Source organism: Manduca sexta, chromosome 5 (genome assembly GCF_014839805.1).
Source record: "Manduca sexta isolate Smith_Timp_Sample1 chromosome 5, JHU_Msex_v1.0, whole genome shotgun sequence".
In the NCBI taxonomy this organism is placed as follows: Eukaryota; Metazoa; Arthropoda; class Insecta; order Lepidoptera; family Sphingidae; genus Manduca; species Manduca sexta.
Window position 1 is genome coordinate 5,253,449 of NC_051119.1, and position 25,304 is coordinate 5,278,752.

Here is a 25,304-nt window from a genome sequence, read left to right on the forward strand (position 1 = left end):
TCCGCCCGCGTTATAAAGTTTTCCGTTATAAAAGTAGTAGTTTCCCGGGAGCCTATGTTCTTCCCAGTCTTAAACTGTCTCCATACCAAATTTCATCTTATTACGTTGGGTAGTTTATGAGTTTAACACGTTCAGGCAGACAGATGCAGCGGGGGACTTTGTTTTATAATATATTTTTTAGAACTTTTTAAGAGGAACAATCCCGTCATACATCATTGTTCCATAACTTTAACCGTTTACGCAGCGCACGCAATGGAAGCTATCAAAACTAATAAATTGTCTCAGTTTTTGCAACATGTTTCATTACTGTTCCGCTCCTATTGGTCATAGCGTGATGATATACAGCCTATAGCACTCCACAAATAAAGGTCTATCCAACACAAAACGAATTTTTCAGTTCAAACCGGTAGTTCCTGAGATTAGCCATTACTGCTCCGCTCCTGAGATTAGCGCGTTCAAACAAACAAACAAACTCTTCAGCTATATGTAATAGTATAGATTAATGACTGCAATTTCAATTATTTTTCATAGCTTTTTGGTTGCTAAAATCTAGCTAATCTTAATTTGTTTTTTATTTTTATTTAACCAAGACCCTACGTTTTTAGTCTGTCAAGGGTCAACTAGAATACAAATACACCGGACTTTTGGGTGACCGCTTTAGACGCTCGGAACCCTTGAAATCTTTATTCAGTATACTCTTCTATTTACATCACTACGAAAAAAGAGAGGTGTTGATAAGTTTAAGGTGTGTGTGTCTGTGTCTGTATATTTGTCTGTGGTATCGCAGCTCCTAAACGAATGGACTGTTTTTGACACGGTTATTTTTGTTTGAAAGCTTATGTCGAGATGCTGCTTATCTATAATTTAGAAACATATTCAGGTGTTCGAAGGTGAAATCTTTACTTTCACAAGTACGAAATTGATTAGAAGGGTATACTTATAACTAAGCAGTGTTTAAGAAATTCATATTTGATAATTGAAAAGTTAAAGACACGGTGATAGAAAATTAATCTTACACACACAAACACGCACACACACATCAAGCAGTTATCCTCGAAGGGGTATGGAGAGGCGCAACCAGGGTACCCACTTTACGCCAAGTGTGTTCCGTCCTATGTGATGGGCGAGTCTATCGACATATCGGGCACAAATTCTAGACTTCGATACTGAGAAAAAAAAAAACAGATATCACTGCCCGCCCGGTATTCGAACTCTGCATGTAGTACAACTACGCCACCGAGGCAGTCAATTAATCTTTGTACTGACAACATCGTTTCATCGTAAAGCAGGTTTATTTTTCCTTGTCAGACTACATAAGTATTTTTACTCACTTTTTTATACGTATCCCTTAGCCTAAATCATTGATTCCAAAAGTGGACCAGGTGGACCCCCAGGAGACCATGGGAGACTTGACAGGGATCTACGATGGTGTGATCAAAAAATGTGGGTTTACAATTCTTTAGCGGGGGTCCAGGAAGATTTAGCTGTTTTGATAGTACAGAATTAAAATGTCGACTTCATCTATCAATGTAGGCAGATAAAATTGATAGGGGTCGTAAGGCGGTGACCCCAACATAACTGTCTAGTCGCTTCTCGCATTTTCTCCGCAAAATCAAAAAAAATGGTCCACCAAAACTAGCACATTGTTGGCAGTAGTCTATGAGAAAAAGAGGTTTAGGTTACCTCTGGCCTGAATTAATCGCGGATCTCACTCGTAACGTATGTAATCAATTATTAAGTAATATGTGTACAATAAATCATTGTCACACTCACTATTCTTTAGGTGAGTGTATGTGACTTGAATTTGGACATATTATGAATAACTAATGCCTAGCTTTCCCTCGCGGGTGTATTCTGTTAGCTATGATAGTTTATTGTTTATTATAATACTTAGGATAAATACAGTTGGTGCAAAAGCAGCTAAACTAGTAAAAGAAATCAAATTATCTTTAACTTTTTGTGCTTGATAATGGGGTACCGGACTCATTTTTGTTCTTTACTATTATCAAATATTTACGTTATATAAATTATAACACAAAAGGAATTATTAAAATCCGGTAAAAAATCAACAAGTTATAAGTCTTTGAATTTCGGTGGAAGGGGTAGTTAACAAGAAACAGAAAAGAGACAAAATATGCACATGTGACGTCATCGGGAATTACGACGCGTGCGAAAAAAAGAGATGAAGCGATATCCCCACATCGTGCCCACTTCTGCACGTTACAATATTTTAAATATGAATTACTCGCTCATTTTTAAACCAATTTTTATGCTGTTTTCGCAGACGTGCTTCTTTTTTGTATTAAAATCCATTGCATATAGAATAATGTACAAAATCAAGCATAGGCCGGTCCCCTATTGATTTTTTTTATTAAACTTCAAGGGTTATAATTTATTTTAGATAAAGACATACGTATATTTCGGGTAGCGTTCTTAATTTGTTCTGACTAAATGTTAGACTGGTTTTTGGGGGGTTTTGACAATCCTTGCCACAAGCGGACAGATGACCTAATAAATGTTGCAGGAGGTCGATGGATGCTTGCAACATGCTATGTTTACTTCTAACAAACATCTAATCATTTTTACTAACTTTCTCGTTTATAATTTGTTTATATGTGTATTTTATGTTCTTGATATTACACGAATAGAAAATATTATGAATTAATTTTATCTTTTTGTGAAAACAGCATTAAAAATTCGAGAGTAATTGAAACACTTCGCCATATTATAAAACATGAAACAGAATTGTGGTACTGACGTTAACTTTAAAACGAAAAACTGTCGCCCCAATATTTTGGAATAATTTTTCTCCATTGAATTGAAATAATGATTTCTCATATTTACGCGAATGTTAGACATTGAAATAAAATTATTTTACAAACTTTCAAAGGCTGCAAATTTTTCGAAACGTTGAAAGAAAATTAAATATAAAACCGTGATAAAATTCGTAAAATAGTTTTATATCAATGTATTTTGTTAGTTATAATAGTATCGAAACATCAGAATAAACCGCCAACCGCCACTCAGATTCTGCAACCGCGTCTTTAAATCTAACTTCAGTTGGACACGCGGGCTCAGTTGCCAACACATTACACGATGAAAACTATTGTATTGGTGAGTAACAATTAATTAATTATCCCCTTGATATTAGTATATTTAAATTAATTGTTCTTTTCGTGAAAATAGAAACTATTAAGATATAATCATTGTAAAGAATAGGAATTAATGGTGGACCACTTAATTTAAAAACCTTTACAAAAGTGTAGAGATTCGTCGATCCCTAATACATTGTGTTAGAGTTTAATTTAAATTTTATAGATATCAGTTATTTAATTCAGTAGTTATTAGTATAGATCGTCTTTATGGTGTAACATATAGTTATATAATGTATATATTACGTACTGCGACACAGGAATAGAGGTAGAAAACAGAAAATTAGTATCCAAGAATAAATTATGGATAAAAAGATTTTACCAGTCAGGAGTTCTTTTATAAAAAATTTACCGTGCAACATGTCTGACATATTTCTCGTCACGTTTATTTAAAGACGAGTATAAAACTCTAATATCTTTTCTCAACAGATATCCCTCTTCATAGTCTCCACAAACGCCACACTGGATTTAAATAAAATCCAACAGATGGCGACACTAAAACTCCAAACCGTTTCAGATCACGCATCACAAACCCTCCACAAGATTACTGAAAACATAGACTTGGACAAGATCAAGCAATTGGACTTTCTGAGCATCATTCCGAGGATACAAGATAGATTAAACCATATACATGGGAAGAAAGATGCTGTGAAATACTATTTGGAGAAAGCTAAGAGTCTGACTGGGAGTGACGTTGTTGTGGCTTTTGATTCAGTACCGTGGCCTGTTCGTAGAATGAGTGACCATTATGAAAAGTACAATAGATTATAAATAAATAATTACGGGAATATATTCGTTTGACAAATATAAATAGCCCCCTTAGGGCTTAATAAATTGCATTACATTGTTGTGTTAATTGATTTTGAATATTATTTCAATGAAAACAATGTCGATAATAGTTTGACAGTAAAAAATTGTCTGCGCCGGCCCTTAAAATATCCAAAAAACGCGACTCGTAGTCAATGTTTAATTTTGATGTTTGTGATTGACGTTAGTCGCATGTTAGTCTCAAGCAATCCCAATAAAAAGAGACAGAGGGGCGTTTTTTTACCCACATTCTCAGCACACTAATCAAAAAAATAAAAAACGCCATATTCTCGCAAAATATGGACTTGATTTCTTATATTGACATTAACTTTAAAACGAAAAAACAAAAATGGTGTCCCCAAGGTTTGTTATTTTTCTGTTTAACTTATAAAGTACTATTGATGTTTTAATATTATCATAAGTTAAGATTTATGGCAGGTAATTATTTTTTTAGAGTAAGCGTAGGAATTCATAAAAAATAATTAATGACAAATGATAGATAGCTTTGTAAAAACTATGTGTATCATCTAATCGATCACATCTATTCTCGTAAAGCACAGATTTTTAATCTGGTCTCATTTCTTTATGTTAAATAATATCTCATTTGCCTACCGTTAATGACTATATGACTGGACTCTATGTTTAAGAGGCCAATAGGGTCTTACGTAAATGTTCAGGTTATCTAATACACCGTTTATTTATGAGCAACGAAAATATCAAAGATAAAACAAGGAGTTTATTGGTTGGAAGACTGACGTGTAATATAATTTTACAAAATAAGTGTAAAATATAATATTTTGACGTAATTATTGTTTTATTATACCTACCATTACTAATATAATAGCAAAGTTCACTTAGCTTTGTACAGCATTAGCTTGTTACAAATAAAAGTCATTTTACAACATACATTTAGTTATTCATACTCAAACCACTTAACAAATTATCAAAAACATCATCTACGTCATTTTTCTTCGCAAAATTCAGTCCATTTTGGAACTCTCCGAACTCATTATCCATTGGCATAGCTGTATCAGCTAGACCTAATTCCGTCAGCAACGTCAGATTAGACCTGTCATCGTCAGGTGCATCTGACGCGTTGAGGTCAACAGTGTCAATGCCTGGTAACAGTTGTTCTGACGATTCAGTGGAGTCTACATCCTTTGTCTGACGTCTGTTGATTTGTTTCGGCTCTTTTTCAATGTCGTGGTATTCTTGGATTTCTTTCCCGTATTCTATTTCTTCGTCATCGTCAGGGTTGTCCTGGGAATATGATATTTTTAGTAAATTTTTTTTATTGCTTTGGACTTTTGTTTAGGAAGAGCGTCGCCAACTTGGCCCAGGGAGGGCAAGTTGATATGGAGAATGAGAAAAGCATGCATTGTAGGTAAAGTCTAGAGCACATAATCCTCTCCCACTCCCTCTCTCCTTTAACAATAACAGCGCAGATCGTAGTTGAGCGTATGTAATATTAGGAATAGAATCGCTGAATTAATTTGAGTTTTTATAACCTCTAGAGGGGAGGCGGCTGCTCGTCCCTGGCCCCCCTTGGCGTCGCCCTTGTTGTTCAGTATATTTTGTAGTACATTATTCGTTTTATACCAATAATTCATATCCATAAGATAGTATTGACTGGTAATGTTTACACTTTGATTAGAATATACAAATAAGACCCATGTTCAGTAGAGTACGAACTGCGGCTGATGATGATACAAAGAAAACATAGCTTCGATATTTTTTTTGTGTATCCTACACTAACCAGACCATGAATAAAAATAAAAATCAAGAGCTCATGACATACTAATCAAAATAAACTAACCCAAAATATATACCTACTTCAATTGGGGGTTTCGAGGTTTATCTATGAAGAAAATTATTAAATAAAGTCTTACAAGAAATATATAGCATAAGAACCTGTATAATTTGTCCGGTAGATTTGTATTGGAAAGCGTTTTGCGATAAATCAACTTCAACCGGAAAGAGCGTCGAATTTTCCTTGAGTTGTTCCACTGTTTCGCTGTAAATAGAAATAATGTTGAGGATGACAAACTTCATTAGGAAGGTCATTGGTAGACATACAATTCTCCAACAATTTTGGATTTAGAATTGTTAAAGACTCAAGAACCATTAAAGGTACTAATGCAATACTTTTCTGGAACTGCGGGTGTTTAAAAATCGGTGAGCACTTACCATAGCTAACAGGCTAGCTACCATACACATACTACAGCTAAATCTTTAAAGGTAACCTAATGGATAGTAAAATTTACAATGCTCTTACTTGTGATACACGGAAAGACCCTGAATAAACTTCCTCAGCTGATACGCCACGTCCTGTGCCTTTTTATTTTCCAATAACTCCAGTTTCACGAGAACATCAGATCTGAGACGAGCGAATCGAGCCCTCGCGTCTTGGCGACATCGCAGAATCAATCTAAAAGAAAGGTTATTGTTGGGTAATCATTTCTTCTTCGGATTGTTATGATAGCAAGCCTTTAATATATATTATCCCACTACTAGAATCGGCGGAAAAAAGCAGCGATAGCCTAGTTGGTTTTGGAACGGACTGCGAGACGAATGTCCGCAGGGTCAAATCCCAACGGCACACACCTCTGACTTTTCTAAAAATCATGTGTGTATTCTTTGTGAATTTATCGCTTGGTTTAACGGTGAAGGAAAACATCGTGAGGAAACCTGCATACCTGAGAAATTCTCTATTAGGAATTTTCGAGGTTGTGTGAAGTCTATCAACCCGCACTAGGCTAGCGTGGTGGACTAAGGCCCAATCTCTCACAGTAGTAGAGGCGGCCCGTGCCCAACAGTGGGACAGTAAATAATACAGGGCTGATATTATTATTATTACTGGGATCGGGCCTCCTCTACTATTCAGCACCGACGTAACCGTTCCACTCATCCTCCAAGTGGCGATAAAGCATTTTATCTCCGCGAAAAAAAAAGTAAGCGTGGTCGATGGTTAAACTCTTTCAGTAAAGGAGTTCCGAGCCTAACTGTAAGACAGTATATACGGTATATACCTGTACTCATAATTCCCAGTCTCCACTCTATACAGAGGTTCCTGTAGAGCATTGTATCCATATTCTTCATCATCCATCTCTTTAACTTTGAGGCAGTACGACAAATACTCGAATTTCGTATCGGCGTATTTTCTAATGGTCAGTTTGGTGTCAGGAATGGCTTTGTTTAAATATGTTCCCATGTCTGATAAAATCTGTTGACAGAATTTTATTAGGCTTTGCTATTGGTCGGATATATTTTATATTCGCCGGGATAACGACCACCTTACATAAGGCGTTAAAACCTGCTATAGTGGCCCATGTAAGTGTGCTGCGTGCCTTCCGGGATCAGCTTCGTATTATCGCTTGTATCCGGCTCCAACAGATCCGCATAATTGTGTCGACTGTCGAGGGGTAATCATCTCTCGTCAGTCAACATTCTATTGGACCCCACTCCACTTACCATCACGTGCAGTGAAGCTACTTTACCGAGCAACGATAAAAAAGGCAACGAAAAACTAAGAAAATAAACTAGAGTACGCTTACGATCTCTATACATAAAAAAAACTCTACGCATTCGAAATATAACCAGTTTTCGGATTGTGTTGCGGTTTTTTATTTTTATTTTATCTCGACGTTTCGAAGACTGCAGCCCTCATGGTCACGGTCGGACTAAGGTGTTGGTCGTCGGAAAGGTTAAAGTTGTAACATAGACCTACATTTTACAATTATACAAAATTGGCCCTACAACTTGTCTATCACATCTGCGTAACAAAAAGCATAACCTCTCACTTACGGGTTTTAAAGTCTTCAACATCTTGATACCATCGCGCTCCAGTTGCCTGTGGTACTGTCCGAACCTCGAGAATGCCTCGGAAGCCCTCGCTTGTGGCTCCTTCACCCCTATACCAGCGAAGATGTCTCCCATTGCTTTGTATGTTTGGAGTAGATCGAAGTAGGATTTCAACATTCTGAAAGTAAGAACACATTTGGATGAATTCAATTGAGTTGGTGGTCGGATATCGGATATTGGGATTAGCCTTTGGATAACTGGTTTTAAACAGGGTGGTATAATTGTGTCGACTTACAAGGGGCAACCATCTCTCATCAGTGGACATTCTATTTGGACCCTACTCCACTTATCATCAGGTGCAGTGGGGTTAATGTGGAATGCCTATAGATAAATTGTCTAAACAAGAACCATGGTTCAGGACCACAGAACCTAGTATTTCTACATGAAATTATGTGACTTAACATTAAAAGTCCAGATAACTAGTGCAATATTTGTTTGCAGTTTTATAGATCTGGATGGTGTTGCTACTATTTAATCCACAGTTTCCAACTACCCATATGGACTACATGCAATAGTATATGTTTGTTCTTACTAACAGATGCCCAACTGATGACCTCATCTCATCGAAGTAATCTATTTTAAAATTGTAGTAAAGCTATCAATGCTTACCTTTTTGAATGTTCTACAAGTCTCTTATAAGTGCTCTCAGTTTCTCTCAGCTCATCTAGTTTGGCGACAAGAGTGTCGTTGCAAAGTATAGCTCTAGACAAGCCCAGAGCATCAGCTGCCCCTGAAGACATGTTCTCCACTAGCCTGTGTTTCATCTTCTTCATTATTATATCCAGGGACTTCCCCTGCTTCGGGTCCGCGTGTAACTTGTTGTAGTTTATTGTTACTTCGTCCTAAGAACAAAAATATTATGTTATTGTTAGGGCACCTTTTTTATTGTGTTTGAATTTACTTTGGTGGCGTAGTTGCATTGTGTGGTAGGACTTCTGCTCTGAGATTTTGGATGCAAATTCTGAGTCGAGCAGTGATATTGGGTTTTATGATATCAGCTCTGAGTTTCGGATTTGGACGTTATGGCGATAGACCTTTTTAGACATAATAGGACGGAGTTCACCAGTTAAAAATGAGCATACCAGTTGCGCAACCACCTCCTCTTTGAGAATAAAAGGCGTGTATGATATTTCAAATTACTTAGTAGTTGATTATCACCGTGGATTATCATTAAGTATGATTTCTTGTATAGCGTCTTAGTTATGTTTATTACTTATTTAAACATACCTTAGCAGACTGTATCATTTTAGCGACTTCCACTTTCGTCTTTCCCTTTACGGTCTGGCCGTTGACACCCACCAGCTCATCGCCGCTTTGTAACGTTCCTTCTCTTGATGCTGGCGTGTTGTCGAATATCTGAAAGAGATCATTTCTCGGTTACACTTAGCTGGACAAATATTGAGGGCATTTTTATAACATAAACTAGCTGACCCGACAGACCTCCGGTTTTAACTATGGATGCACGCGCGCATTCTGTCGATCGCCGACAGTTATTTCAAACCACTGACAGTTATGTAAAATTAATATTGTCGTTAATTTTTCTTAAATTTTACTAATTTTCCGCGCAATTTTTTGTTTTTTTTTCTTTCATAATAACCTTCTCCTGACAATAACAAACACGACAAAAAATATAGTGAAATCGGTCCAGCCGTTGACGCGTGATGGCGTGATCAAGGGAAATAGGGATTCATTTTTATATATATATATATATATATATATATAGATTATTGCACCCCACTCCCCTTTCGATCAGGTGCAGTGGGATCATTTTATAACTTAAGCTATTATAGAAAAACATCAAAGCAAATTACCTGGACAATGTAAAGACATGGACACAGTGGCGCCCCTCCACCGATGCTGATTCCTATCAAGTTCTTGTCGTCTTTATTCAACGACACGCTCCCTGACGTTACTGTCATCCCCCTGAAAATAGTCATCATTATTGTTTAATGTTTGACTATTCTATTTGAGATTCGATAACGCTTTTTTTTATGTCGATAAAACAATACGATCTTACAATACAGTTTAATATAAGTTCAAATTTTTGGTTTATCTGTCGACGCTTTTTTATATAAGTTAAGTTTTTATAAAACCTTGCATTGATGTTTCGCAATTTATTATATGTAATACGGTATGTAAATCGGTCGCCTACGATACAGGCCGTGTCTAGTGTAGGTACCGAGGTATAGTTTTTATCCCAAGATCTCAATTTGACAACCTAAGAGTTATGTATTTGTTTTGGTTTATAAGCAAAATTATACTTTTGGTAAATTGGGTAAATAAAAAATAAATGTCTGTAAATGCAAAGATTTTCCATCTTCAAAAATGATTTGTGTGAAAATTCAGTAATAGGTAGGTATATTTTTTTTTATACATTTTGATTACGATCTATCAGTCCGATTCTTATTGTACTCTTTGAGGACAGTAGTCTTGTGTTAAGGCTTGGATGTTGTAGATCTTGGTCCCTGTATATTTTATTATTAAAACGGTTCATGAGTTTGGCAGCCACGAGGTACAGACAGAACGACAAATAAAAATGAAAAATAAATCGTAACTTCTCTCTGGATACGTCCGACGTAATGTCATACGTCGGAGGCTATAAAAGCAATGTAATTATATTTATTATAATTTTCCAATAGAAAATTATGCACACAATATTAAATATTTTCTAGCATTAATATCAAGCTTTAGGACTAGAAAATAAAACGCTAATTATTTTTAAATATTTATTTATCTAGCATATTTAAACTAAAGTTCACACGTGAATTAGCTGCACTACAACCTGCATCTGAAAATATAAAGTGTCAATACAATATTGTGCAAAACTTTATTTATAACTAGCTTTTAAAATGGTTAGGTTAGGTTAGGTTAGAATGTCACATTACTATGAAAATTTTATGAAAAACAAAATAATTATTATGGCTAAACTAAATATATATTTTTTTATTTACTAGGTATTTCGTTTAAAACATTTTACGCTACGAGGATTACTTAAAACACATACTATATTTTAAATAAACTCACATAAGATCTTGCCGGTATATCATGTATCTCTCTTGTCGCAAATCATTGTAAATGCAGTCCGGGCTGACATTCCCATCTGATATTTCATTGTTCAGTTTCCTGTGTTGAAATTTATTTTTAGAAAGACAGCAACTATAACTGTTAGTCAATTATTATTCAGATAGAGCCACCCATTACTAAAGCATTTAGAATGAGTCACAATAAGGTATTTGACTATGTTTAATTTTGTGCACTTTTGGTATATGTAACAGGAATTAGTACAAAAAAGAAATCCTTCTGTGAAAACAGCATTAAAATTCGACAAGAAATGAGGCAGTAATTCAATTTCAAATATTGCTACGTGCAGCAGTGGGGATATCGCTCCATCTCTTTCATTCGCACGCATCGTCATGCCCGCTGACGTCACATGCAACTATTACGTCTCTTTTGTTTTTTTGACACTCAGTCTTCTACCAAATTTCAATGGCTTATAACTTCTAGATTTTTCATCAGATTTCAATGTTTTTTTCTGTTTTAGAATTTATAGGACGTACTCATTTTATAAAAGCCATAAAAAATAAGTCAAATACCCTATTTAGGATTTAGTAGGCAAATAAGCAAGCAGTCCGCCTGTTGGTCATCGGCATCCTCCTCCTATGGATTATTAGCGGGGTACAACCAAACCGTCTACTCGGAGGTAAACACTCTCATTAAGCCTCGTTTAAAGTCTAAAATACAATAATTTAATGACATCTTGGCTGATGGCTCCATCAATTAGTGATTGTTGTATGTGTTAACATTATATTGTATCGTGCATGTGGCAAACTGAGTCGTCCTACATAAAATGTGATAAGGATCACGTTCATGCAAAAATCTACTGTGAAACATTAGTCAGAAAGTCAGGTTTTCAACGTATTTGCGTAAATGTGAAGGATACAAGTGTTTACTAGACAGAAAAGTAAGGGTAAGATTGTAGAAATGTTATCGTACTTAAGCCGAAAACCCTTTTAAAAGGAATGTTCATACTTACTCTTCGAAAATTTGAATTTCATCAACTTGTTTCAACGCTTCTTCAAATGTAATTGTGGCACTGAATAAAAGACGTTTAATTAAAAAAAAATTAAAAATCGGTATTATATTTTTTTTAATAAAAAACTTACTTTTCATCGATTTGCGTTAATAAGGCATTATGCGATAAATCGTCCGTGGATTTGCTAAATAAAAAAAAAAGGTTTCAATAATGCATTGTAACACTCAAAACTTTAAACCATTTAGTTTGGTAAGTACATAATCATAAGACTTTATTTTTATAAGGTAGTGTGACCGAAGTTAGCCCGGTTTCTAACATGGCCCACCCTGCATGTTATTTATTTATTTTTAATGTTGTCATGCAAAAACATATTTTATTTTTGTATTAAAATTTAAAGTATGTAGTTTAAAGCATGATATATTGAAATTTTCTTTAAATTGTTTTCATGAAACGATTTGAAATTTAAGAGGGCCGTCAAGGGATCCATTATTGTATTTAAAAATCTATTCTCAATTCAAATAACGAAAACAATCTTGAACCGGAAATTTGATTATCATCATCTTCATACCCGATACACAAAAACAAATAAATTCAAATATCGAAAAAATATAGCTGATACCAGTATTTAACATTTGTTACCTTTATCATAGACAATACACATAATTCCGTCTCAAAACACATAAAAAGAAAAATTACATTTTGTCTTCAAAAGCGTTATGCGCCATGACGTACGAAGGGTCTATTCTCGGGTCGTTGAAAATAAAATAATCACTGCCCTGCTGCCACATTTAAACAAAGCTCACACTACTCCAAGCTAAACAGATAAACTGAAACACAAAAGGATGTTGCAACTGATAACAATATTGATTTGCGCGCACGAAACTCTGTGACGTGGTTTCACAACAATAAACTTATGTTGGAATTTATTTGGAATTAGTTTAAAAAAGAATTTTTTATTGTAACTAATAAAAAATGACAAAGAAAACTTCTTTTGACGAGCGTAAAGAAGGACTTTGTTTTGCTAAATATTTGAAATTTATGAATGGTGTTGCTACTGTTTATATGAAATGGTGGAGATTACCATTACTAATATTCTATTGGTAGCACTATATCCTCTACCATTGAAATTGACCATCTCTTAGAAATTCTTGGTCGTCTTTTATCTTCAGAATAAGAAAGAAGGTTCTAATCATAATGTTTGCTGATAAAATTCTAAATTGAATATAAATTGCATTTATGAATACAAATTGATTCTGCCATCAATGGCTTTTACTAGGTATATATTTGGATGATATTAGTACAGAAGGGATTTATTTTATTCGGACTTTATTTATAAATAAAAATTAAATAAATCATGTCATAATATAGAGTTTCGAGTGCGCAGTACAATGATCATTTTGGTACCCAGGATTTAAAGTATGTAATTGCGAGAAAATAATTTTGGTATATGTACCAATTAGATTTATTCAAAGTTGGCAAACTATACTTAACTTATTTTACTGCTTATATCATTAATATAATAATATATTATATTTATTTTGACTTACTATAAAACACAGGATACCAATAAGATGAAATTAAAATGAAAACAAAAATATAAAAAGCAAACATTATCACACATAAATAACTTACATTTTATCCTCTTCAAAAAAGAAATCGTCATCATATTCGAGCATCATTTTCTTATTAATTTAATTTAAAACGATACCAAAAGACGTGTTGTCAAATTGTTAGAAATATTGATTTTCTTGCGCCACTGTTATTGGTAGTTTTGTCGGCAAAACAACCGCTTTCCACCAATCAGAAGGCATCATTTGAAATATATTTTTCAGAGGCAAAGGAACCTAGCATAAGTCCTAATAAGATAGAGTCCTTTATAATACCGGAAAATAATTAAGGTTTGTTGCCGACTCGATATTTTAATTTTAATATTCAAAATTATCATGTAGGTTAAAAGACATCTGGCTATCACAGGAACCCCATTTAGACGGAGTAATTACATATATTTGACAAACGTTTTGTGAATATCTGCCAAAGAATTCGTACATATGTCATCACAGGCGAGAGTTGCTTCGCCATTGCGCATGCTCAGACGAGGTATAGGAATATTACTACTTATCATTATTATTATTGATCCGTCGTACCGCCGTTTTCAATAAACGATTCTAATTGCTTTTTCGATCTATCTCAAAAATGGACCAATGAGAACAAATTTTTATAAGCACGTTATGCTTATAAAAAGTGAGATTGGAATCCTTTATTGAATTGATGAGGCAAAGCGTAGACATTTATCATAGCCCTGTACCCTTGAAGGAGTAAGGAAGCGGCTATAATGCTACTCAGAATTATGGATGAAATATAATAATTGTTTTGAATCCATTTATTGAACATTATTTAGATTCCGCCAAAAGTTATTTGTTCGGAAAGCAGTTTCCATCAAAAAAGGACGGTCAAGAAACTTCTATTCTATGATACGATAGCTATAACCTATTCTAAAACATTGAAACCCCTTTTTTACTATATAAATTACTCTATTCGCGCAACCTACAAATTTAGGAAAAATTTGACCATGTCCAAGCAAAGAGAATAATAGAATAATTCCGGCTAATACAGCTTCGCTTCGGCCCGTCTGTATAGCCGAATATTTCCGGAGGCGCCCGATGTCGGCAGCTAGAGTAGCGCCGCGCATATTGTGTGATATTTAAGGTATATACAGTACCCGGAGTGTGGCAATACACCCAATTTTAGTTACCTCAGTTGCCTTGAAGATGACGATGCCAAATTGCTTTCTCAATAAAATAATATGTTAATTTTCATAGTTTTATTAATAGAACCGTTTCCCAATGTTCATGTTAATGTTATTTACAAGTGAATGTATTAGGCAGATTATTATTACCATTTTTAAGGAACAGAATTGGCAATGTGACTTTTATAGTCTATGATCCCGCTGCAGAATTAGTGCGCTCATCGGGTATATGTTAAAAACTACATTCTTACACATATTTATGCTTAGAAGAATATATATCTACTAGGTTGCCTATTAAAACTTGGCCGCAAATATTTTTAATTAATTTTTCAAATAAAATATCGTCCACTTCATGACAATACACATAAAGACTCTGAAAAACCACGGTTGCCGTTGCGCACTTGGCCCCACCTCTTCGCAGCCAGGTGTAAGCAGGTATGACTATGATACATTTACTCGTTCATAAGGTATATTTATTAGCTATACATCAAATTAAAGCTGAATTTTTTCTGTTGATCGCTGACGTTGACGCTATTTTATTTGAAAAACAAATGAATGAAATGTTTTGAGAAAAATCAATTAACAATAATTTAATTAAAAATATTTGCGGCCAAGTTTTAATAGGCAACCTAGTAGATATATATTCTTCTAAGCATAAATATGTGTAAGAATGTAGTTTTTAACATGTACTCGATGAGTGCACTAATTCTGCAGTGGGATCTCGTACTATTATATTTTTGTTGTCTTATCATATGATCGTATTTTTTTGTACGGGCACTAGTATGTGACGTGCACGTGACGTAAGTGGAGTGAAGTCCAATATAATGTCGCCTGACAAGAGATGGTCACCCCTCGACAGTCGACACAATTATGCAGGCTTGTTGGAACCAAATATACACAGGCTGATCCTGGAACGCGACACACACCATATACCCTTTGAAATTGAAATTAAACTAATTTTCGGATTCTATTGCGGTGTTAGTATTTTATTTTCTCCCGATGTTTCGAAGACTTTGCAGCCTTCATGGTCACGGGGGGGACCATGAAGGCTGCAAAGTCTAACATTCGCGTAAACATAAGAAACCATATACCCTGCCCACTGCTGGACATGGGCGTTCTCTACTACTAAGAAGGTTTAAACCTTAGTCTACCACTCTGTCATATAGCATATTAATAAGCCCAGTTGTTTTCATTAGCTACAACGTCCCTGAGTTGTGGAGACTTATCAAGAAAACGTTTTATGGCCTGGCCAGGAAAGTAAAAAACCTTGGCACTATTTGTAAAATATGGAACTTTCTTGCACTAACAACGTTAGCTTAAAAACGAAAAAGCAATAATGGTGCCCTCAAAGTAGGCTTCTTATTATTTTATTTTTATTTTTATTTAAGGTATGGAAGACTTACAGCTATAAAAACTTAAGTAACACTAAACTAGTTGACTGAAAGCCAATAACAAGACTTCACTTATAGTTATCATTATAGCTAAAAATAAGCAGAGAAGTACTGCATTGATTAACGTAATTACTTTGTATATGTCGGAGTGAAAACTAATTACTTGGTTATATTTTTTTACATGATCGGCAAAGTATCACCGGTCTATATTTAATTATTCAGACAGTTATTCAATTATTGAAACACTTATTTACTTCACTAACAATTTATTGCATAGTAACACTAGCGGAATACACAATGTGCTCAGTTCTAGCGTCGAAACAAGACTGCTGAAGACTTCTACAATACTCGTACAAGACCAAAGAGAATTATAATATATGTATGTGGGAAGTGTGTATGATGATCGTAAGTCCGTTAAACGTTGCCGGGTCGTTAAATAAAATCAGTCCGTATTACGTTCACAAAAGAGTTTATTTTCCACAACACAAAAATAGAAGGAGAAGAGAGCGAAAGTACAGATAGTAACAAATAGGAAAGAAGCGAACACAAAATTAAGCAGCTACGAATTAGCTGGGCACAAGAAAAAATGTAAGGCGTCAAGCGATAAGCGTCTCGCGTCGGAACCGAATTAGCGCTGACTAATTGTTCCTTCCGAAAACGCATGCGCATGCGCCGCGCTGGCCGTCGCTCGGCGCGGCGGGCCAGGCCCAGGAGCCGAACGGCGCCCGAAAGCGAACGTTCGGCCACGCTCGGCTACCGCTCAGCCGGTCGGGTCACTGCGTCATCCGCTAACTATCTAATATAAAAATTGCGTTGACCCGTTCGGCTGTTCGTTGACGCTAATTATTTTTACAATTATAAAATGCGAGATTACAAATATTATTTCAATATGATTATTGTTATTAAATATTAAGGTTTGTACATATGATTTTTAATTATGAATTTAGTATAAGACTAGATATAATTTATTTATAATTTAAGATAAATTTAGATATAAGTTCCGAGAAAATTTAGACTAAGATTTTCTATTGTAATTTTAATCTCGCTGAATAAAAGTAGCTCCGCTACACCCCCCCCCCCCTTGAGACCGTCCTACGGGCGATAATAGTCGGAAAATCTTACTCTACGTCCCGCCCTCGTAGTTTTGGTGTTGTCTTCGGTACCGAGGTGACGTTGATGTGGTGTGCATGGAGGAGTGTCACTGTTGGTGTGTGATGTAGTGACCTTTGTTTGTGAAGTGTGAGGTTGTGTGTTGTCGGTGTGTGAATGTGTATCGCGCAACAGATAGGCGGGTTTTAGCCTATCTATAGACACTGTGACAGTCTTACCGTTCAACACGATCTTAAACACCTTATCACCTCGCTGTAGGACTTCATGGGGTCCTGTGTAAGCAGGTTTTAGGGAACCGGCTACAGTGTCATCGCGCAGGAAGACGTGGGAAGATGTAGCCAGGTCCCTAAACACAAATGGGGATCGGTGACTGCAATGACGTGACGCTGGAGGAGGTGTGACCCTACTTACCATCGAACGCAAACGAGCTGCATAGTCCGTCATGTCGTAGGGCTCGTCCTGAGGCGGTAGGAAAAAATCCCCTGGAAGGCGTAACGACTCCCCATAGACCAACTCAGCGGACGACGTCCCGAGGTCATCTTTGTAGGCTGTCCTGATCCCAAGCAGCACTAACGGGAGTGACTCCACCCAACTGCTATCGGCATGGCAGGTTATGGCAGCTTTGAGCTGCCTGTGGAATCTTTCCACCATGCCGTTAGATGCAGGGTGGTAGGCCGTCGTGCGCTTATGGGCAAAGCCTATGGTCTGTGACAGCACCTTAAACAAAGATGACTCAAACTGTCGTCCTCTGTCGGTCACTATCTTAACCGGGCATCCGAAGCGAGCGATCAACTCACTCAGGAGTGCCTTCGCCACGGTCTCGGCTGTGATGTCAGGTATCGGTATTGCCTCAGGCCAACGTGTGAAACGGTCGATGGCGGTGAGACAGTACCGATAACCTGATGAAAGTGTAAAAATTGCGTTGACCCGTTCGGCTGTTCGTTGACGCTAATTATTTTTACAATTATAAAATGCGAGATTACAAATATTATTTCAATATGATTATTGTTATTAAATATTAAGGTTTGTACATATGATTTTTAATTATGAATTTAGTATAAGACTAGATATAATTTATTTATAATTTAAGATAAATTTAGATATAAGTTCCGAGAAAATTTAGACTAAGATTTTCTATTGTAATTTTAATCTCGCTGAATAAAAGTACCTCCGCTACATGTACAAGACTGAGCTCTCGTCGTTCGGCCGGTCCTTATATTGACAGCAGTCGACCTCCCTCCTTGTCTAATACTTCCTCGATGTAATGATAGATGGCGCCACTATCGCTCTATATAATATAATAATAATATCAGCCCTGTATCATATACTGTCCCACTGCTGGGCACGGGCGTTCACTACACTGAGAGGGATTAGGCCTTAGTCCATCACGCTGGCTTAGTACGGATTGGTAAACTTCACACACCCTCAAAATTCCTATAGAGAACTTCTCCAGTATGCAGGTTTTCTCACGATGTTTTCCTTCACCGCTAAAGCAAGTAATATCAATAAATAAGCAAAATCATAGGTGTGTGCGTGTGCCTTTAGGTTTTGAATTTGCGAACATTCGTCTCTGCAGTCCGTTCCATACCCAACTAGGCTATCGCCGCTTTACTGTGTTTGACTCTCATTTAATTTTTGACGTTACAAACAAATCCACAAATTGTTATTTACTAAACTAATGCCTGAGACTAATGATTAAAAATATTTATTATGAACAATTTTGTGCCACAAGAAGCGTCATTGAGCTATCGCCATTTTGAGGCCAACTGTCAATCAATAAAATTACTTTTTCGTCTCTAATTGCATAAGTCAAAGAGGTTAACAAAATTAGTGAGTCGTTAAAAAAATATGTCTTATTACAATGTTTTAATAAATTAGAGATGCGATTGTCTCCGTATTTTTGAAACGACAGGACAAAATTAATGTCGATATTTTTCTGCTAAGATCCCACTGTAACATGGGGTCGGTGCAGCATAATATTTTATGCATATAGAAGCATTAGGTTAGATTTTGATCGGCTACCGGCTTGGCGTCGACATCAATCCTAAGTAAATGATGTTATAAAAACCTGTAGTATTGCTAGAAGTCTAAATTTAACCTAGGATCTTCGAGTCGATAATCCGTACAAGCTGTCACAAGAGAAGTAACGCGATTTGTAACAGTTGCATCATGTATCTATATATAATTTGTTAGATTGTAGTTTACTAATAGATGGCTATGTTATTATAGTGTTGGAACTTAAAGGGCCGTCGATAAAAGAGTTATCGACGATAATTAGGGCATTACACCTTCTTTATGTTCAACTGCCGAAGGATGGCAATATTTTAAACTCAGAAACGATAGTATCTATGCAAATCAGGATTTTATGAAATGTTTCGTACTTGTTTGTTAAACAACCTTCTGGTATTAATTATAATAAAAACAACGTAGGCAATGTTATTTATTATTATTCCTTTTTTAGGGAGGTACTTAATTAGATTTATATCATTTTTGTGATCCTTGATAGTAAACATTTTTAGAATCTTTCGTCACCGTCCAGGCATTAATATTTGTGACATACTAATGATGAAATATGACTAATAACCACTAAATATTCTTCATTATCATTAAAATATTTATGTACGTTACCACACCCTGCTTCACAAAACGACGGGTAAATACCGCCAAAAGTATATATTGAAGTTAAATAAATCGATATCGATTATCTCCTCTCTAGATGTCGTAATATTATTCATAATGGCATTAAGTAATATAGACTACATTAAATGTAAAAGTTGACTTGCAACAACTCGGTTCAGTACACTGCGTTTCTCGGTCGAGGTGGACGGTTACATTTTATTCGCCATATTGTTCTTTTTTTGAATTTTGATTTTAAGCGGGAAATATGAAGATTGTTATTGTGAGTATTTTGTGATGTGCACGGTTTGAAATGTGGTTTAAAAATGTTTTGTGTTTATTAAAAAAGCTTAAGAGATTTTTTATATAATTGCTCTGAGTGTTGTAACACGAAACGTATATATTTACTTTTAATTGATTAAACTTGTGTTCGAGAGGAGTGAATGGTAACTTTAATTACTGGCATTCATGTTAGAATCATGGCCATTCTAAGAATTTTAACGTTGAAACTACATATGTGACAAGATTGTAGGGGTTAGATAATCAAAATATATATTTTTTGACTACTTTATCAAAATCTTTAAGTTGAAAATACATTTACAGTAATTTATACTTCATAATCGTCATTATTTTGTGAACCAGTGTTCATGATTTTAATTTTGACCAAAAGAAGTAACCATTAAATTCATATCTGAAATAATTTTCAGGGTATAAAATTCCTTTTGTTTACATTTCCGGCATAAAAGTAACTTTCAATTATACTAAGCGAGATCTTGGTATCTGTTTTAAAATCTTCGATAAGAGACTTCTGCGTTTAGTTAGAATGCTTTTATGAACATGCGCTTTATAATAATAATAATAAATGTTTTTATTTTGCGCAAACAAAATATAACAAGAAGGAACACATAAGTAATTAAATTATTATTAGTATTAAATGCTAGTGCTTATAACTAATTTAAAACAAAACATCTATTGACAGGGGGCCCCAAACTAGGCAGTGCCTGTATCTTAGGGACCAAAATATGAATATAATATAATTTAAATAATCTTGTTCTTTAATTTTTCTTTTTACATTTTCACATGATTTATGTCTATTTAAACCTTCTGTTCGAATTTTAGTATAAGACTATTCAATGTATTTTATAACAAATTTATATTATAATTATTTATGTTACATTAAAAAGAAACATAAAATTTGCCATACATTATTCTTATGTACACCTATATAGATGTAAGCTTATATCTATCAGTCTTATTTTGAGATCATTATATTGGATTAAGTAAAATTATTTAAGTCAGATTAGCATCCTCTTTATACCAACGAACATGCTTCGTTGTATCGTGTGCCACTTTTCTCTTACTCAGAACAATTGCGTTTGTGTTACATCATTGTGTATCAAAACAATTTTTTCTGCAGTAAATATAATGACGAAATGATCAGTTTGAGCTATACAAATATATTTTATTATATTTGCATAGCGTTATGTTTATGTATTTGTTTTACACAAGCATGACAGAGTGGCTTCACTGCACCTGATGGTAAATGGAGTGGTGTCCAATAGAATGTTGACTGACGAAAGATGATTACCCGTCGACAGTCGACACAATTATGCCGGCCTGTTGGAACCGCATATACTTAGGCTGATGGGAACGCGACTTACGTGGTCCATAAGTGAGGTTTCATATCTTGTTCGTTCTGTATCTGGCTAGACCCAAATATCCAACCGCTATCATTGTATATTTGATTACTCAGAATTTTCCTTCAACACTTACTTTTAATTCCAGATATCACTCCTTGCCATTAGCCTACATCTAACAAACTCGCAAATCACATCAGGAATAGTCTCCGACTTCGTACGAACCAACCTAATTGGCTACCCACTCATTCATGAACCGAAGACGTGGATCTTCGACCCTGACGTGGCCTTGAAAAGACGGAAGCAGTTCGTCGACCTCCACGGGGATAAAGGAGAGAAACTGATCGAGAGGTTAGGTCTTGGCATCGACGGGAATTATGAAGAGAGATTAGCAGAACAGAGGAAGAGAGATGAAGGTCATTTAGGAGGATTGAATGCCCATTTACCATAGATTTAGAAGATCCTTCAACATCCCTAGGCTAGGGATGACGAGGGTTTATTAGTTGACTTTATGTCGACATTTGAAAGGCAGTCATATCTCAGCGACAACCAGTACATTTTTGAGTAAAGTGCTTTAAAGTTTTGATTTTAATATGAACATTCATAACGATTCAACTATTTATTTTATAAAGATAAGGTTTAATGTTATTAAAATTGTCCTACACCTACAAAACTTAGATCAAATGACGCAGAAAAAAATGGCGATTCAAAATATTTATAGAATTCATTTTCAGTATATTTGTCGCTTAGATATGATTGCCATTCAATCGTCAATATTATTTATGAAAAATAATAATGTGTTTGTAACGTTTTATCGAGGACTAGCCAACAAATTAAAGCGATCCTTTTTTGGCAGCCTTTTTAGGAGCAATATTTTTGTTCATTAGGTACCATTGGCACGTACGTAATACGTTTGCCAAACTTGAACTAGGCTATGGTGGACTATAGCCTAAAACATCACAATAGCAGAGGTTCCTAGCAATGTTATATATAATAAATATAGTAATATTAAATCTGAAAAATGAGGCTAAAAACTACTTGTGTTGTCGCTTCCAGAAAGACTTCTTAGTAGTAAAGGTTTCTAGTAATGAAATGATTTGTTATAATATAAAACAGGTAATATTAAATGTAATACAAAATGAGGCTAAAAATAAAAAGAAACCTTATTGGCATGAGAAATAGGTCGAGTTTCGCGTGTTTCGTGTAACTGTTATGTTAGCCGGTTAACATGACAATGACGAATGGGTTGGGATTGTTTCAGGATGACTGAGTAATCTCTTATCGTCGAATATAATATAGGGCGACTAAATACAAAAGTCACCAAATAAACAGAAAACAAAAGAGCAAATAGTCTTGTGCTAACTGTCAGATAACGTGTACAGTCACCCACAAAAGTAGCTTAACAAATTCGAAATTTAAAATCGCCTTCAAACTTTTGTGTCCTTATCTACAACCGTTTTTCTCCACTAAAATAGACTAAAAGGTTAGCTTTATTTCATACAAAGCAAAAATATTTTTTAATTGTAGTTAAACCGTAGACCTGTTTTGAAGTTTTAAATTTGTTCAGGTACTTTTGAGGCTGATTTTACTTGAACATCGCGAAACGATCCCAAACTGAGCCAAGTAAAACAAACTCCCTGCATCTAATCAGTAAGAAAACAGTTTGGTCATCTCTGTTCTACTGGAATGGGTATTATATTAATATCTATCAATTTGAATTTGTTTTGAGAAAACAAAGCAAGGGAATTTCTGGTCTGTTGGGTATTATATTAATATCTATCAATTAGAGTTTATTTAGTTCAACGCTGTTAGTTTTAAAGCTTATATTTTATCTAAAATTCAAGATAAATTAAGATTGATTTAGAACCTTAATTCTGATATATCAGAGTCAACGTTTGCGTAAAATGCTTAAGAGGTCAAGGTCTAAATGCCAAAGTCGAGAGGTATTTTGTATACACGATACAAATTTGTAATCTGGTCAAACCTGTTTGGAAAGAAATGTATCATGTATGTTCATTTCAAAATTAATGTTTATTTTGGAATATATTGTATTTGAATACCGATGACTACTTAAACAGTGGGTGTGTTTATATCTTGGCCAGGAAAATAAAAAATACTATTGTCAGTACAAGAAATTAGTTTTATTTTACCACATGACGAGGTTTTTTATTAATCTGGTTAACCCATATTTACTATTTATAGACAGTCGTTATGTTTACCGTCAGCCTAGCGCTTTACTCGTCTTATTTATAAATCTGTCCTTACATATATGATGACATAGTTCATTTCTATGAACATACATATATGACGAGTTAGGGTGTCAATCCTTCGACCGTCATGAAACTTATTCTACGTCTTGAAATAAAAATGGGGGGTCATCCCCCCAACTCCGTACCCTGTCCAATAATCTAGCACTAACGACCCACATCACGTTATCGGCATCACCTTGAAGTAAACACGCCTTACATATATCCTACTTTCTACATGACGACATCAAAATTCAGGGTTACTAATAAAATAGTAAAACGATATTTCAATATTTCTCTAAGTGACTGTATATGACAAATTTTATGAAGTTTAATTATTTATTAGTATATGCTAGTAAAGTAAATATACAGGTGTAGCCAAAAGTATATTTTAGGAAAAAAAAAATTACTTAGTTACAAATTTTTAGGGCAAGAAATAAAACTATTTGTAGTTGTTTACATTGCTATATTGGTATATGTGTATATGTGATCAAATATACAGACGGACAAAAATACTAAAAACTGTTGTTTTGGCTTCTGTTGCTCTAATAAAGAACCCCCATCTAATTTTTCTTTTTTTATCTATAACGTACAGACATTGGCCTGTTACAAATTTATTATATTATTATATAAAGATTATCTTTTTAAGGAAACATAACCGTCTAGTGAAAAAATAAGTTATAAATTTAGCGCCATCTAGTATCTGTTGTAGCATAGGGTAAATATTTTAAAATTTTGACACAAGTCGTTAGGAGTAAGTGGACCACACATTGATAGTTGCCTGTGTTTTCTTCGTCGGTATAACAAATTTCTAAATTGAAGTTATCTATAAAGTACTAATGTGTGCGATATTATTAATTTATGCATTATATGGCGTTGCCGTGTTGGCAAAATATTTAGTGGTCCTAGTAAAAATATTAATTTTTTAGAGCCATCTTCTTAAATAAGTAATTATTATAGCGCCATCTATTGTTGCGTAAAAAAACTGATGTAAGTGTATGACTGTAGATGGCGCGAGTCGTTTTGTGGAAACATAATTTCAATAGAGCTAAGGTTAGAGCTAAGGCAGAGTAGATATTTTTTTTACTCTTTTACAACAAGTCTTTAATTATTGTTTGAGGAGGAAAGCAGACTCACAATTATTTTTAAGCCCATTTTCATAAAAATCGAAACAGTTTTATAGCAGGATATTTAACATTTTCCCACCCAACTTCTTGTATATTTAGACATAAAGAAAACAAAATTATTTTAACGCATTTTATGTAATATTATATAGTTGCACTTCTATTATATGGAATGATCGAAATATGTAATGTAGAGAGCTTTCGTTCCATAAATTTATGGGCGCGAATATGAAAATACAATTTAAAAAAAAAAATCGTTTTATATTTTAAACTACCAACATGTTCCTTCTTAAATTGTCCATCTAATAATGTTGATTAAACATTAAAACGTACAGTGGCATTTACAGTATGAAATAAATGACAATATCCACATTGCAAAAAAGGTAACAACTAAAGTAAATATAACACTATAAATGTATTTTTTTTCCTATATGTATTATAGATTTCGAATTGGAATAGCTTTTAAAAATGCAATAAGCGTGACGTTTGGCTGTGGGTGTGACCTTACGTTTTATAAAGGGTGACTTTGTAATAAAGTACATATTTCTCTTTGTTGTAATTGGCTCTTAAACAATGGATAT

The 25,304-nt window shown here is 34.8% G+C and overlaps 3 protein-coding genes across 8 annotated transcripts; 1 reads left to right on the top strand and 2 right to left on the bottom strand.

Moving 5' to 3' along the window:
* Window positions 1–4,680: 4,680 nt before the first annotated feature.
* On the bottom strand, window positions 4,681–13,644 carry LOC115452514 (PRKCA-binding protein). Of its 6 annotated transcripts, XM_037444659.1 has the most exons (13): window positions 13,486–13,644; window positions 12,550–12,680; window positions 11,984–12,037; window positions 11,854–11,913; window positions 10,845–10,943; window positions 9,632–9,743; window positions 9,048–9,176; window positions 8,430–8,662; window positions 7,764–7,938; window positions 6,989–7,182; window positions 6,235–6,387; window positions 5,871–5,973; window positions 4,681–5,219 (listed from the first exon to the last, which is right to left on the bottom strand). In XM_037444659.1, exons 2-13 carry the CDS (start codon window positions 12,639–12,641, stop codon window positions 4,869–4,871), a joined length of 1,755 nt encoding a protein of 584 aa, XP_037300556.1. In that variant the 5' UTR covers window positions 12,642–12,680; window positions 13,486–13,644; the 3' UTR covers window positions 4,681–4,868. The 6 variants fall into 6 exon arrangements, with proteins under 6 accessions (XP_037300556.1, XP_037300563.1, XP_037300560.1 ...); XM_037444666.1 differs by lacking the exon at window positions 12,550–12,680 and having other exon boundaries at window positions 13,486–13,622; XM_037444663.1 differs by lacking the exon at window positions 13,486–13,644 and having other exon boundaries at window positions 12,550–12,959.
* Window positions 13,645–15,713: 2,069 nt separating this feature from the next.
* Window positions 15,714–18,005, bottom strand: LOC115452513. The gene has a single exon (XM_030181064.2). It carries the CDS (start codon window positions 17,749–17,751, stop codon window positions 17,083–17,085), a length of 669 nt encoding a protein of 222 aa, XP_030036924.1. The 5' UTR covers window positions 17,752–18,005; the 3' UTR covers window positions 15,714–17,082.
* A 1,862-nt stretch (window positions 18,006–19,867) lies between these two features.
* LOC115452508 lies at window positions 19,868–24,101 on the top strand. The gene is made up of 2 exons (XM_030181057.2): window positions 19,868–19,999; window positions 21,502–24,101. The coding sequence occupies exons 1-2, from the start codon at window positions 19,985–19,987 to the stop codon at window positions 21,802–21,804; spliced, it is 318 nt and encodes a 105-aa protein (XP_030036917.1). The 5' UTR covers window positions 19,868–19,984; the 3' UTR covers window positions 21,805–24,101.
* The last annotated feature ends 1,203 nt before the right edge of the window (window positions 24,102–25,304 follow it).

Coding starts and splice junctions, on each gene's coding strand:
- LOC115452514 (XM_037444659.1), bottom strand. CDS start 12,641: ATGTGGCAGCAGGGCAGTGATTATTTTATTTTCAACGACCCGAGAATA. Junction 8,663..9,047: donor AAATGATACAGTCTGCTAAG/GTATGTTTAAAT, acceptor TTTTGTTCTTAG/GACGAAGTAACAATAAACTA. Junction 7,939..8,429: donor CTTGTAGAACATTCAAAAAG/GTAAGCATTGAT, acceptor TCTTACTTTCAG/AATGTTGAAATCCTACTTCG.
- LOC115452513 (XM_030181064.2), bottom strand. CDS start 17,751: ATGGTGGAAAGATTCCACAGGCAGCTCAAAGCTGCCATAACCTGCCAT.